At 42.9% G+C, this 12,001-nt stretch overlaps 1 protein-coding gene across 1 annotated transcript in view; it reads right to left on the bottom strand.

Moving 5' to 3' along the window:
• Positions 1-9,222: 9,222 nt before the first annotated feature.
• Positions 9,223-12,001, bottom strand: part of LOC137321267 (phospholipid-transporting ATPase ABCA1-like) — a 138,660-nt gene continuing 135,881 nt past the window's right edge. The window contains exons 49-50 of the mRNA XM_067983613.1: positions 11,259-11,502; positions 9,223-10,335 (exon numbers count right to left, since the gene is read on the bottom strand). Of these exons, the coding sequence (XP_067839714.1) occupies positions 10,195-10,335; positions 11,259-11,502 (385 nt within the window). The 3' untranslated portion in view covers positions 9,223-10,194. The remainder of the gene's footprint in view (positions 10,336-11,258; positions 11,503-12,001) is intronic.

A 12,001-nucleotide genomic window follows, 5' to 3' on the forward strand; every position in this document is an offset into this window, starting at 1 on the left:
TCCATTGGGGCACATAAAGGAGTGTTGACCACTCTGGAGTTCATGGGGTCAAGGGTGATTCTTAATTATAATACATCAGGTAGGCGCCTACAGCAGTAGGGGGCCAACTAGGGTGGTTGGCTGCCCTCACAGGTCATAAAATTGGCCATGGGTCTACCCGATGCGAGGGAGTCAAAGCAACCAAACCTTTTTAGTGAATCTGTGGGGGTGTCTAGGCCTGATCCCAGGCCTGGATTCCCAAGGTGGGCTCTACAACTGCCATTCCTGTGGCTGGTACACCTCGTTCTTCTGACTGTGCTGGCTGCCTGTCTGCCTAACTGGTTTCCCAGGCCACAGAGGATACTACATGAAATGAATTTGAATCTGGTTCATAGTGGATATCAGTCCAGGGAACAAAATTGCTCCGAATAGGACACTGAATCAATAGTTTCACACAAAGATGTGGAAAATGGACATTTCACATTAGTGTAGCAGAGATGCTCTTCTGAGACTACAGTTACAGGATATTCTTGGGGTTGCTTTACTCTGCATCTATATGCTTAATGTTAACACATGGAAAAATCTTCCACTCCCAGCTATGAATATTTTCCCAAATTGATGATAAGACACCTCTCCCCTTATTAAAAATCCACAGGAGGCGCGATAGAGAAATTTACTTGGCTCAGAAGTACATCAAGGAAATTAAAGAAAAACAGTTCTGGTAATTGAAAAATGGAGCAGAAGATTGATTGCAGATCAATGTTTCTCATGGATGGTAAGGTCTTCGAAGCTTATAGCAGTTTAGTGATCTATTTCAGTTCTTCTGTAATCAACCATGGAATTCTAAATTTCAGCATTGCAATAAAAATGTAGCTCCGTTTGTAAATGCAGTTGGTGAAACTGCTGCAGTAGTTTCATTAGCCAGGCGTCCGGTGATGCTTCGGGACAGATTTCAGCCTGTCAAATGACCGGCTTTTCTTCCCCCTCGGTTTTCTCTGCTGAAGATGGTGAATTTGCCGTGGAATGGGCCCACGGGTATCAGCAGTCTCTGCCAGCTGGCTCACACTCCCATTCCTCACAAATTGAGCCTGGACAGTGTGGGCGGCCTATTTCACTGTGGGGAATTTCATAGCCCAATCCTGTCGTCATGTGACACCCATGCAAGCAATTTCTAGTGGAGGATACAGAGAAGTAAATCCTGATGAACTTCTCCCCCTCCCTAGCTCGGAGGCGCTGAGGCCTATCCTAATAGCTGGCCCATGATTTTTGTCAAAAGAACTCATCCATGCCTTTGTTACCTCTAGACTTGACACTTCCTGGCCGGCCTCCCATCTTCCACCCTCCATAAACTTGAGCTCATCCAAAACTCTGCTGCCTGTATCCTAACTCACACCAAGTCCCGTTCACCCAACACCCTTGTGCTCGCTGACCTACATTGGTTCCTAGCCTGGCAATGCCTCGATTTTAAAATTCTCATCCTTGTTTTCAAATTCCTCCATGGCCTCGCCCCTCCCTATCTCTGCAAGCTCCTCCAGTCCTACAACCCTCCGAGATCTCTGCGCTCCTCCAATTCCGGCCCCTTGTGCATCCCTGATTTTAATCGCTCCACCATTGGCAGCCATGCCTTCAGCTGCCTGGGCCCTAAGTTCTGGAATTCCCTCCCTAAACGTGTCTGCCTCTCTACCTCTCCTCCTTTATGACACCCCTTAAAACCTACCTCTTTGACCAAGCTTTTGGTCACCTGTCCTGATAACTCTTTATCTGACTCAGTGCTGGATAACGCTCCCGTTAAGCGCCTTGGGACATTTTACTATCTTAAAGGTGCTATATAAATGCAAATTATTGTTAATACTTCTAGAGGTGTGACTTGGAGTTCTTTCAAAAGGTTACATAAGAACATAAGAAATTGGAGCAGGAGTAGGCCAATCGGCCCCTCGAGCCTGCTCCGCCATTCAATAAGATCATGGCTGATCTGATCAAAACCTCAAATCTAAATTCATGTCCAATTTCCTGCCCGCTCCCCGTAACCCCTAATTCCCTTTACTTCTAGTAATGAGTGATCTGTTGACAATACATAGATGACCTAAGGCCAATTTTGAGGTGGAGGCTAAGTGTGCCCCGAGCACAAAGTTAGCCAAGCAGAGCTAGCTGACTGCCTGAAATTTTACACGAGTCAGCTTATTTTGCATAATTATTCAGAGATGCCCACACAGCTTTGGCCTTGTGCATGAAACTACTCTTATGGCATTACTGGAAAACCTTGTGTTAGCTGAAATTCATAGGAATGCATCCTCTTAAAAGCTTAGGGCCTGAATAAGAGGGGCAGAAGTTCTTAGAGCCTTTAGAAAGGCTCAATATACATTTTGACCATTTGGAAACCTTGCCAAGGCTGAAGGTTTGGGGAGGGGGGGGGGTGGGGGAAAGAAGTGAGAAACAAAAATGAAGTAAAAGAAAACTCACATGGACACACACAAGCGAGCCTTTGGGTACGTGAACGAGCAGTGTAGGACTCCATGACTGGCAAAGGGGAGGTGCTGCTGTATGAGATGGATACAAGGAGGGTTGCCCTGTTTGGCATTCTAGAGCGTGCTTTTCACAGAAATAGCAATGCACCTTTCATGGCAGGAGGTGGCGTCCAGGCTTCCCACAGCATAGGCTATCTGATGGACCTAGGACCAGATGCAGAAAAGGGTGGAACACATTACGGAATCTGACAAGGTGAAGACCACCCAACAAGCATAGGGTAGATGGCTTAAGATTGCAGGCCACAAAGTGTTCCCTGTTAATCCATTCCTCACCCATTCCAAGCCCTCGCATAAGAAATAGGAACAGGAGTAGGCCATACGGCCCCTCGAGCTTGCTCCGCCATTCAATAAGATCATGGCTGATCTTCTATCTCAACTCCACTTTCCGCTCAATCCCAATATCCCTTGATTCCCTTAGTGTCCAAAAATCTGTCGCTCTTAGTCTTGAATATATTCAACCACTGAGCATCCGCAGACCTCTGGGGTAAAGAATTCCGAAGATTCACAACCCTCTGAGGGAAGATATTTCTCCTCATCTCGGCCCTAAATAGCCGACCCCTTATGTTGAGACTATGACCCCTAGTTCTAGACTCTCCAGCCAGGGGAAACAGTCTCTCAGCATCTACCCTGTCAAGCCCGCTAAGAATTTTATAGGCTTCAATGAGATCACCTCTCATTCTTCTAAACTGCAGAGAATATAGGCCCATTCTACTCAATCTCTCCTGATAGGATAACTCTCTCATCCCAACCCTCACATAATGTTACAGCCCTTTCATTGTGTGTATGTCCATACCTCAGCAGGACAGGTATTCAAGATGCAATGTACAAGTGGAGGACTTGCCAAGCTCACATGTTCACATTTCCAAACATTGTATAAGCAACCTTGTTGCATGACACATGATCATTTACTGATATCCAGGTTTCCCTGCAGTTCATTCATACATCTGTGGTTGTGCTTCTTCAACGTACAGTATCTGAAGATTACTTTTCTGTTTGTGCAACAAGATGGTAAACAATTCAAGGGCACAAACCAAACCTGCAGAAAGCCCCGCCCCCCCACCACCGATGAAGCAGAGATGTGGAGCCTCATCTCATTTCTGGCCAACTAACTCGAGCAGAGTCTGTTGGCCCGCGTACCAGGCTGAGGCAGGTCAATGCACACCGCCTAGGATGCAGGCAGACTGGGATTCATTTTGGATCGCTCTAGCAAAGAGCCAGAAGACACACCGGGCTGAATGGCCTCTTTCTGTGCATTAAACGTTAATGGTTCTAAAGTAAAGCCTACTGAAACACCTACCAACATGCACTGTTAAAATAGAATTCAGCACTGCTTACGACATGGGCTGTAAATGAGCTTACATTTCTTGTATCTTCATTGTTTTTGTTTGCAACCCTGGTGCTCCATTTAAATTTAGCACCAAAAAGGGAGAGAAGGTTTATATATGTAGGAAGCCTGAAATGAAGTGTGCATTACCAAGCATATTACTATTGTTGTCTTAAGAACTGTCTGATAGTTACATGCTATCTAGATGCTACATTGGTAATCAAAAATATTGTCTCAAAATATGTAATTAGAGAGAATCATAGAAATTTTACGGCACAGAAGGAGGAACGAGCCACCCAGCCTAATCCCACTTTCCCGCATTTGGTCCGTAGCCCTGCAGGTCACGGCTCTTCAGGTGCACATCCAGGTATTTTTTTGAATGAGTTGAGGGTTTCTGCCTCTACCACCCTCTCAGGCTGTGAGTTCCAGACCCCCACCACCCTCTGGGTGAAAAATGTTTTCCTCATTTCTGCTCTAATCCTTCTATCAATCACTTTAAATCTATACCCCCTGGTTATTGATCCCTCCCCTAAGGGAAATAGGTCCTTTCTATCCACTCTATCCAGGCCCCTCAGCCTCCTCTGTTCCAAGGAAAACAACCCCAGCCTATCCAATCTCTCATCATAGCTAAAATTCTCCAGTCCTGGCAACATCCTCGTAAATCTCCTCTGCACCCTCTCTAGTGCAATTACATCCTTCCTGTAATGTGGTGACCAGAACTGTGCGCAATACTCAAGCTGTGGCCTAACCAGTGTTTTATACAGTTCCAGCATAACCTCCCTGCTTTTATATTCTATGCCTCAATAATAGAGGAAAGCATTCCATATGCCTTCTTAACTTCCTTTTCTACCTGTCCTGCTACCTTCAGGGATCTGTGGACATGCACTCCAAGGTCCCTTACTTCCTCTACACCTCTCAGTATCCTCCCATTTATTGTGTATTCTCTTGCCTTGTTTGCTCCGAGAACAGGTTAAAACCAACTATACAGTAAATACAGAAAAGCAGGCAGTAAAAGATTGTGCACCACGGTTTAAAGGTGTATCGTAAAAGATACAATTTCAAGAGACATTGCAAAATCCACAACAGTAAAATTTAATCGGCCCAGGAGGATTAAAGACCTTGAGAGGCATTATCAGTATGCCTCATCTTCATGCCCACCTGAGTTGTTGTTTCTGATTTTTTGGTTTCAATTTGTCGAATGATAAAAACAGGACAAAGCAGCCTTTGGCCATCTGCATTATTTTCTTTGCTGGTAATAAACTCTTCTGCACAACCGCCAGAAAAAAAACCCTCACAGAAACACATTGTTTTCAAAAAAAAGGCCCAATTGAAAATATGACAGCTAATGGCGAGGTGCTCACTCTTCCCATGTTCAAACTCCACCTCCTTTTGACAACAACAGCTGATGAAATTTGATCTTTCAGTTGGTCCAATGGATCTTAAAATGAAATTGAGCTACTGGAGTTTTACTCTAGTTCCTATTTTTAGTGAAGTTTGTTGGCAGAACAGCCTGGGCAAAGTTTGTCAAAGAAAAATCTATTCATTACAGGAAATTGGCTCAAGGCCACATTTTGCCCATTGCAGATCTTGTTTCACCTGATAGATATGACTAGGCGATATAATGTTCTCAGCTACCTGCTTTCACAAGGGAATGTGTCTCTATTTCTAATTGCAACTCATGTTAGAAATAAAAGTTCATTTTTCAACTCAAAGGAAAACTATGCTAAATTTCGTCCTGATCAATTTGAGGGATGTCAGCACTGGGGAGTGAAACACTTTTTGCGTCATGCATTTCCAAGTCAGGTATAGCACAGGCTAGATGAAAAATGAGGTGTCCTCTGTTATGCCCCATTAAACCACTTTAACCCCCAACGTCTTTTGCTGTGCGAATGTGAATTTTTCCAGTTTCCATCCCAGTCATCCCATTGGTCAAATTTCATTTGATAACACAGCTGTGAACTGCCTGGGGACCTTTTACTTTGTTAAAGGCGCTATATAAATGCAAGTTGTTGTTGTTGTTGGTCTCTCTTGAAGAGAGTCTAATTTATGCCAAATCAGCAATAATTTTGCGCTGTGGGTCCAAGCTCACTCGGAACCTCATGCAGGATTCTTACAGCTGGTAGAGAGAAAAGACTTTCATCCCATCAGTCTGGGATAGCCCATTGTTCCACCAAGTCCCCTGCCTGATTAGTTAAATGAAATAAAAGGAATTTTCATGTTGATTTTACTTCCTTCACTTTACACCGACCACGACTACACTTCTTCCCTCAGTCTCGACAACGAACTATCTCTGTGGTCACTGTTAAAGCTGCTTCATGTTGAAACAACTGGTGGTACTTTCATGTGGTATAGAAGCTCTCCCCAACTCACCTCAAGATAGAGGATTCCACTGCCCCACAGTGTTGCATCAAGCAGCCATGTTCTAATGATGGAACTTGGACCTTCTGTTCAAAAGTACAACGATTGACCTTCAGATTGACCAGTCCAGTGTTTAGGTCAAAGGTTACCAGGACAGTTTATCATTGATACCTTCAGAACTGATAGCATTCACTGCGTTACTGTTAATTCCTTTAGCGTTCCCATGTTTTATATTATTGTCTTTCTTGGAATCAGTGTCAATTATTTACATTTGAAGTCTGTGGGTTCCCCATTGAACTATTTTAATGAAGATTTTTCAGATTCTGAATCAATGCCACAAAAAGGTGCAAATATTGATTTGGGAAAAGTTTGTACTGGTTATCTTTAATGTTTAGCAAAATCTAGTTTCCTAATCTTAAAGGACTGATAACATTACATTGCTGATAACACATTCCATGAAGAATCAATATACAATGAGACTTTCTTCCATTCAACTTTAATAAGTATAAAATCTGCTTCTAAGCACAAATTTTATCCCAAATTTATTTCATATTTAATTCTGTACTTATTTCTCTATCATTCTCCCGCTCTCATTCTCTCTCTACATAACAATCTCCTCATTTCCTATGTTATCCTCTTGCTCGGGGAGAGAAATTAGTCCCTGTCGGCCTGTCTTTTGGGCGAAAATACACGTTGTTGGGGGGGGAGGTGCCGATTTCAGGGCATGATCTCCTGTGCCCGATACCTGCCTGGAAGTGCACCGGCTGCCAAATTGGCAGCGGGCGACCTCCATAACCAAGGCACCTGCTAAAACAGGCATCAGGAACCTTGACTATGCTAATAAAGGGCCTAATGCCTATTTTAGAACCTCACTGCCAAATTCGTCAAAAACTGGGTAGAACGTGCACCGCTCAGCTTTTCAGGATCTACTGCGGCCTAACTAGCGGTCTTTAGAGGGACAGCTCTGAGGTCGCCGAAGAACAGATAGGTTTTGTTGTCAGTTAGCAACACGACACAGGAGGCAGCAAATCTGACGCAGTTTGCAAAAATGCGCGACCCCAATGCCATCAGATTTCCAGAGGTCACGTCCTTTACTCCAGAAGGTCGCAAGATAGGGACAGATGAGGAAGGCCTTAATGTGGACCCAGGTGCAGTAGGCGAGCTCCACAACAATACTGCGGGCTGCTGTCAGCATTATGCTCACTTCCCAGGACTCGCTTGCAAAGATCCCAACCGACAAGTTGCATCAGGTTGCCCAATTGACGTCCGCAACTCTCCGGTTTTATGGAAAGAGTGGAGAAGCTTGGCCTTAAAGGAGGCATCAGTGACGTGATTTTACAGAGATATATAAGATAACAAAACATATGGAAAAGGCAAAAGAGGCCACAGTTTCAAACTATTAAGGGCAAATTTACGACTGATACCAGAAAGTTCTTCATACAAAAAGTGAGCAGTGCATGAAATGGAGTACTGGATTAATTTAATAACCAATTGAATGCTACACTGGAGCTGCTCTTGACCTTCTGGAGTAAAGAGTGTGAACTCTTAAATCTGACGGCATGGGGTTGCACATTTTCGCAAGCTACATCCGATTAGCTGCTTCCTGAGTCGTGGCGTTAAACATGCAGACCCATTTTCGTGCATCTGTGAGCTCCGAAAAGTCGATGAGAGTTTTCTGCGCAAGTCCCTGGCAGGGCCTACGGAGAGCAGAAGCAGCAGCTGATAAACATAAAATGGAAAAGTAACGCAGCGAGATTGTTATGGAACTGGTCTCCTGAGAGTAGATAGCAAAAGGTACAAGAGGTAATGGCTGTGCATGCGTTCTGGGAAGAGGCATTTTGGACTAATAGTTCAGGGGGTCCTCGATGGCCTGGTTCGGAGCTTTTTTAGGCTGGCTCAATTCCTAGAATTGCTTTCTTTGAACATACTGTTGTTATACAGGCACAGTAGTCATTGCAGTTAGTTGACACTATTAGAGCTGATTTTATGAACTCGTGCTTCTCCCTACCAGGAAATCGCAGACAAACTCCCTGAGATTTTCCCTCCATAATCCATAATCCTTGGAAAACGCAGGAGGTGAGCCCATGAATTCCCAAAATGTGCTCCCACTGGGCAGAGCTCCCCGCTGTGAGCACAAAGTTGTGAAATCGGCTCTATCTTCTGCGGCACCCTCTTGTAGAATGGCTTTTTAAAAAAATATATTTTATCATAGTTAAAGTAATAAATTCATAGCATCAGATGCAATGTCATTGTTTCCCCAATCATAACATAATCAACAACAACTTGCAGTTATATAGCACCTTTAACGTAGTAAAATGTCCGCAGGCACTTCACAGGAGCATTATCAGATAAAATTTGACACCGTGCCACATAAGGAGGTATTAGCACAGGTGACCAAAAGCTTGGTCAAAGAAGTAGGTTTTGAGGAGCATCTTAAAGGAGGAGGCAGAGGCCGAGAAGTTTAGGGAGGGAATTCCAGAGCTTAGGGCCTAGGCAGTGGTTGGGCAATTAAAATCGAGGATACGCAAGAGGCCAGAATTGAAAGAGTGTAGAGACCTCAGAGGGTTGTAGGAGGTTACAGAGATCGGGAGGGGTGAGGCCATGGAGGGATTTGAAAACAAGGATGAGAATTTTAAAATGTTAAAATCATGTTAAAGTCTCTTTAGAAATCTAGAAAGGCTGATGGTGCAAATGAGCGGCATTAGGAACGAGCATTTCCTGTTGGCCATGCATTTCAGGAAATCGCTGGCACGATGCAGGACAATGTTCTGCTCATTTGTAAAACCTGCCCTAAAGAGTTAAGGCAACACTACCCCTTTAACAGTGACAAATGATGAGCTGATGAGGTGGTGATGGGCTCAAGAGTCGGATTCGGAGTCTGCAGACAAAAGGCAGGATTCTGGACAGATCGACCCAAGGCTGACTGGCAGGGCCTTGAGATGAGACAGATTGGAAAGCCTGGAAGTACTGTGGAAGTGCAGCCTGGACAGCCTGGAAGTACCTTCTAAAATGGAACTGACGACTTAACATAACGCATCAATGTTATCACAATTTTATTTCCTAACTTAATGCATGAGAAACTGAAAACAACATACAAATACATTGACACATTAATACTTTCTCACAAACAAGGTATTTTTTGGTATTGAAACATTTTCATATGAAAAATGACTTTTAACTTAAAACGTCAAGCCTCTGTCATCACCAAGCTTTGCCACTTTTTTTGTTGTTTGCTTTTATAAAGACTAATTGATATTACAGTGCAAACAGAAACAAAACAATATGTTCCAGAACAGTCTGATAAAGTGCTTGGAATGAAACTGCCAAAAAAGAATTACAAAGAATTGAAAGAAAATGACCTTTAGAGAACTCTAGTGCCTATGAAAATGTACAGATTCACTGTTGAAGTCGGGGATGCAATGCTTATGTAAACACTTCTGTTTTAGCTAGTTATACCTGCAGTCGGTAAATAAATATGTTACTTTAGTAAGATTTTTTTTTAAAAGTCTTTTGAAGAAATAGTCACATACAGGGATTATTACTAGAAATGCGCCCAGACTTTGGTTACATGTTCTGAAAGCATCACAATTTGGTAAATATTTAATCACGTATAAGGAAATAGGAGTGGGGAAGTGTGTGTACACATTTGTATGTATCAGTTATTGATATGTTAACACTCAATTACTGGCCATGACTAATCAATAACTGTAAGATTGTCACATTGCTAATGTTAGACTGATAACCTAAGGTAATTGAATACAGTACTAGAGTTTCACAAAGTCATATTGTAATACCAACTATATTCAAGTTTTACACTTAACATCAGTACTAATCAACAACTAACAGAGGCACCACCTTTTCACAAAATAGTGGAATTTTTGCATTGGATTGCATTGAATGGCATCAGTAGAGTGTCCAGTTTTATTCTTCCTACCCTCCTTCTTCTTGAAAAGTTCAGATTCTGAGGGAAGAAAAGTTCCTTTCCAGTCTGAAATTCAGTTCATCAGTTCACACACTGCTTTCCTTCACATTGTTGTCATGTAAAAATGTATTAAGGAGTGCAACATCTAAGACAGTCTCGTTTCTGTGAATGGACATGTCCTTTGAGAGGTCATCGTCGCTTTGGTCCTTGGCAAAATTTACAAATACCTGAAAAGCAAACAAATAATGAATGCCAGAGAACACAGGCAAATGAACGGAGCTTATTTCATAAAATGACTCTTTAAAGAACATTTTCCTTGCTTCATTAAGTGGTATAGTCTAAAATGCCTGACCAGGCTGACTGGTGTAACATTTCTGATCCCCACAATGGCACTGCTTGTACTGACAGGACAGATTCAACTCACCAGTTCACTAGCTCTATTTACATCAAAGTGCTGTCTTGTGATAATTCTGCCATTGGTTCATTTTAGTACCATAACCGTGATACAATAGTACTGGCAGATTCATTTAGGAACTCTGATCTAAAATAATAACTTTAGTCAACATAGCAGTTAAGGAAATCTCATGCTTTCAGTGTTCACCTTGAAGGGCAACTTTATAAGTTTCTGTTCCAAGCACTAAGCCCACTGCGAGCTTGCACACCCAACACCTTTCCATCTATTAAAATTAACAAAGTGGGGGGGGATGAAAAAATCCCAGAGGGCATGGCTAGAATGAGTTGAACAACAACAACAACAACTTGCATTTATATAGCACCTTTAACAGAGTAAAACGTCCCAAGGCACTACACATGGAGTGTTACTCACAAAATGTGACAACGAGCCACATTAGGAGATATTAGGACGGGTGACCAAAAGCTTGGTCAAAGAGGTAGGTTTTAAAGAGCCTCTTAAAGGAGAGGGAAATCAGGGATGCACAGGAGGCCAGAATTGGAGGAATGCAGAGTTTTTGGCGGGTTGTAGAGCTGGAAGAGGTTACAGAGATAGCGAGGGGCGAGGCCACGGAGGGATTTGAACACAAGGATGAGAATTTTAAATTCGAGGTGTTGCTGGACCGGGAGCCAGTGTAGGTCAGCGATAACATGCAAGTATTGCCTTAAGACTCAATGAACAAAAGAAACAAGCACTTACTTGGTCTAGTGTGGTTTGTGAAACGGAGTAGTCCTCAATTTGAAGCTTCTCCTTATTGTTGGAGAGAATACTAAAGATCCTCGATAAGGAGGACTGGTAGGAGGGCAGCTGGTACTGGAGCATGCTGCGATGTTTCTCTTTTAGAATGCTGCCAGGGAAAGCCCGTTTAAAGAACTCCACCATGGGAGTCAGGTCTGGGTTTGGACCAGCTATCCGCACGATTATCGTATATCCATCTCCAAACCTGTCAAGAAAAGAAAGTTAATGGTTTTAGTTAATGAACTAGTTGCTGTGGAGCATGCCAGTACAATTTACACACCTGTACTTTATGATTTAACGTTTGAATACTGGGTTCTGTGTATTGTCCCTAGTGGAAACCTATGTACAAATGGTGACTCTTAATAAAGCAACGTGGTGATGCAGTGGGTTAGACACTTGCTTTTCACCTCAGGGACCTGGGTTCAAATCCAGCAGAGACTGTTATGTGAAAATCTCCTCTGTTTGTTGGATTTAAGGATTTCTATGTGAAATTAGTCAATGTGTATCTGTAGCCCAAATTGAGAAAGCTCCTGTGGAAAGTAATGTAGGGTGCTCTGCTGAGGTTTGAGATAAAGCCCATTCTTAGGGCAGAAAAGATGGAGCTTTCCTGTGCTATAACTATACTGGATGCCTGAAATGTAAAAAGAAGTTCTGTTATCAACATCCCTCAGCTTGATAGTACTTTCTTTACTGAACTTTGCTCT

This window comes from Heptranchias perlo, chromosome 4, assembly GCF_035084215.1.
Source record: "Heptranchias perlo isolate sHepPer1 chromosome 4, sHepPer1.hap1, whole genome shotgun sequence".
In the NCBI taxonomy this organism is placed as follows: domain Eukaryota; kingdom Metazoa; phylum Chordata; class Chondrichthyes; order Hexanchiformes; family Hexanchidae; genus Heptranchias; species Heptranchias perlo.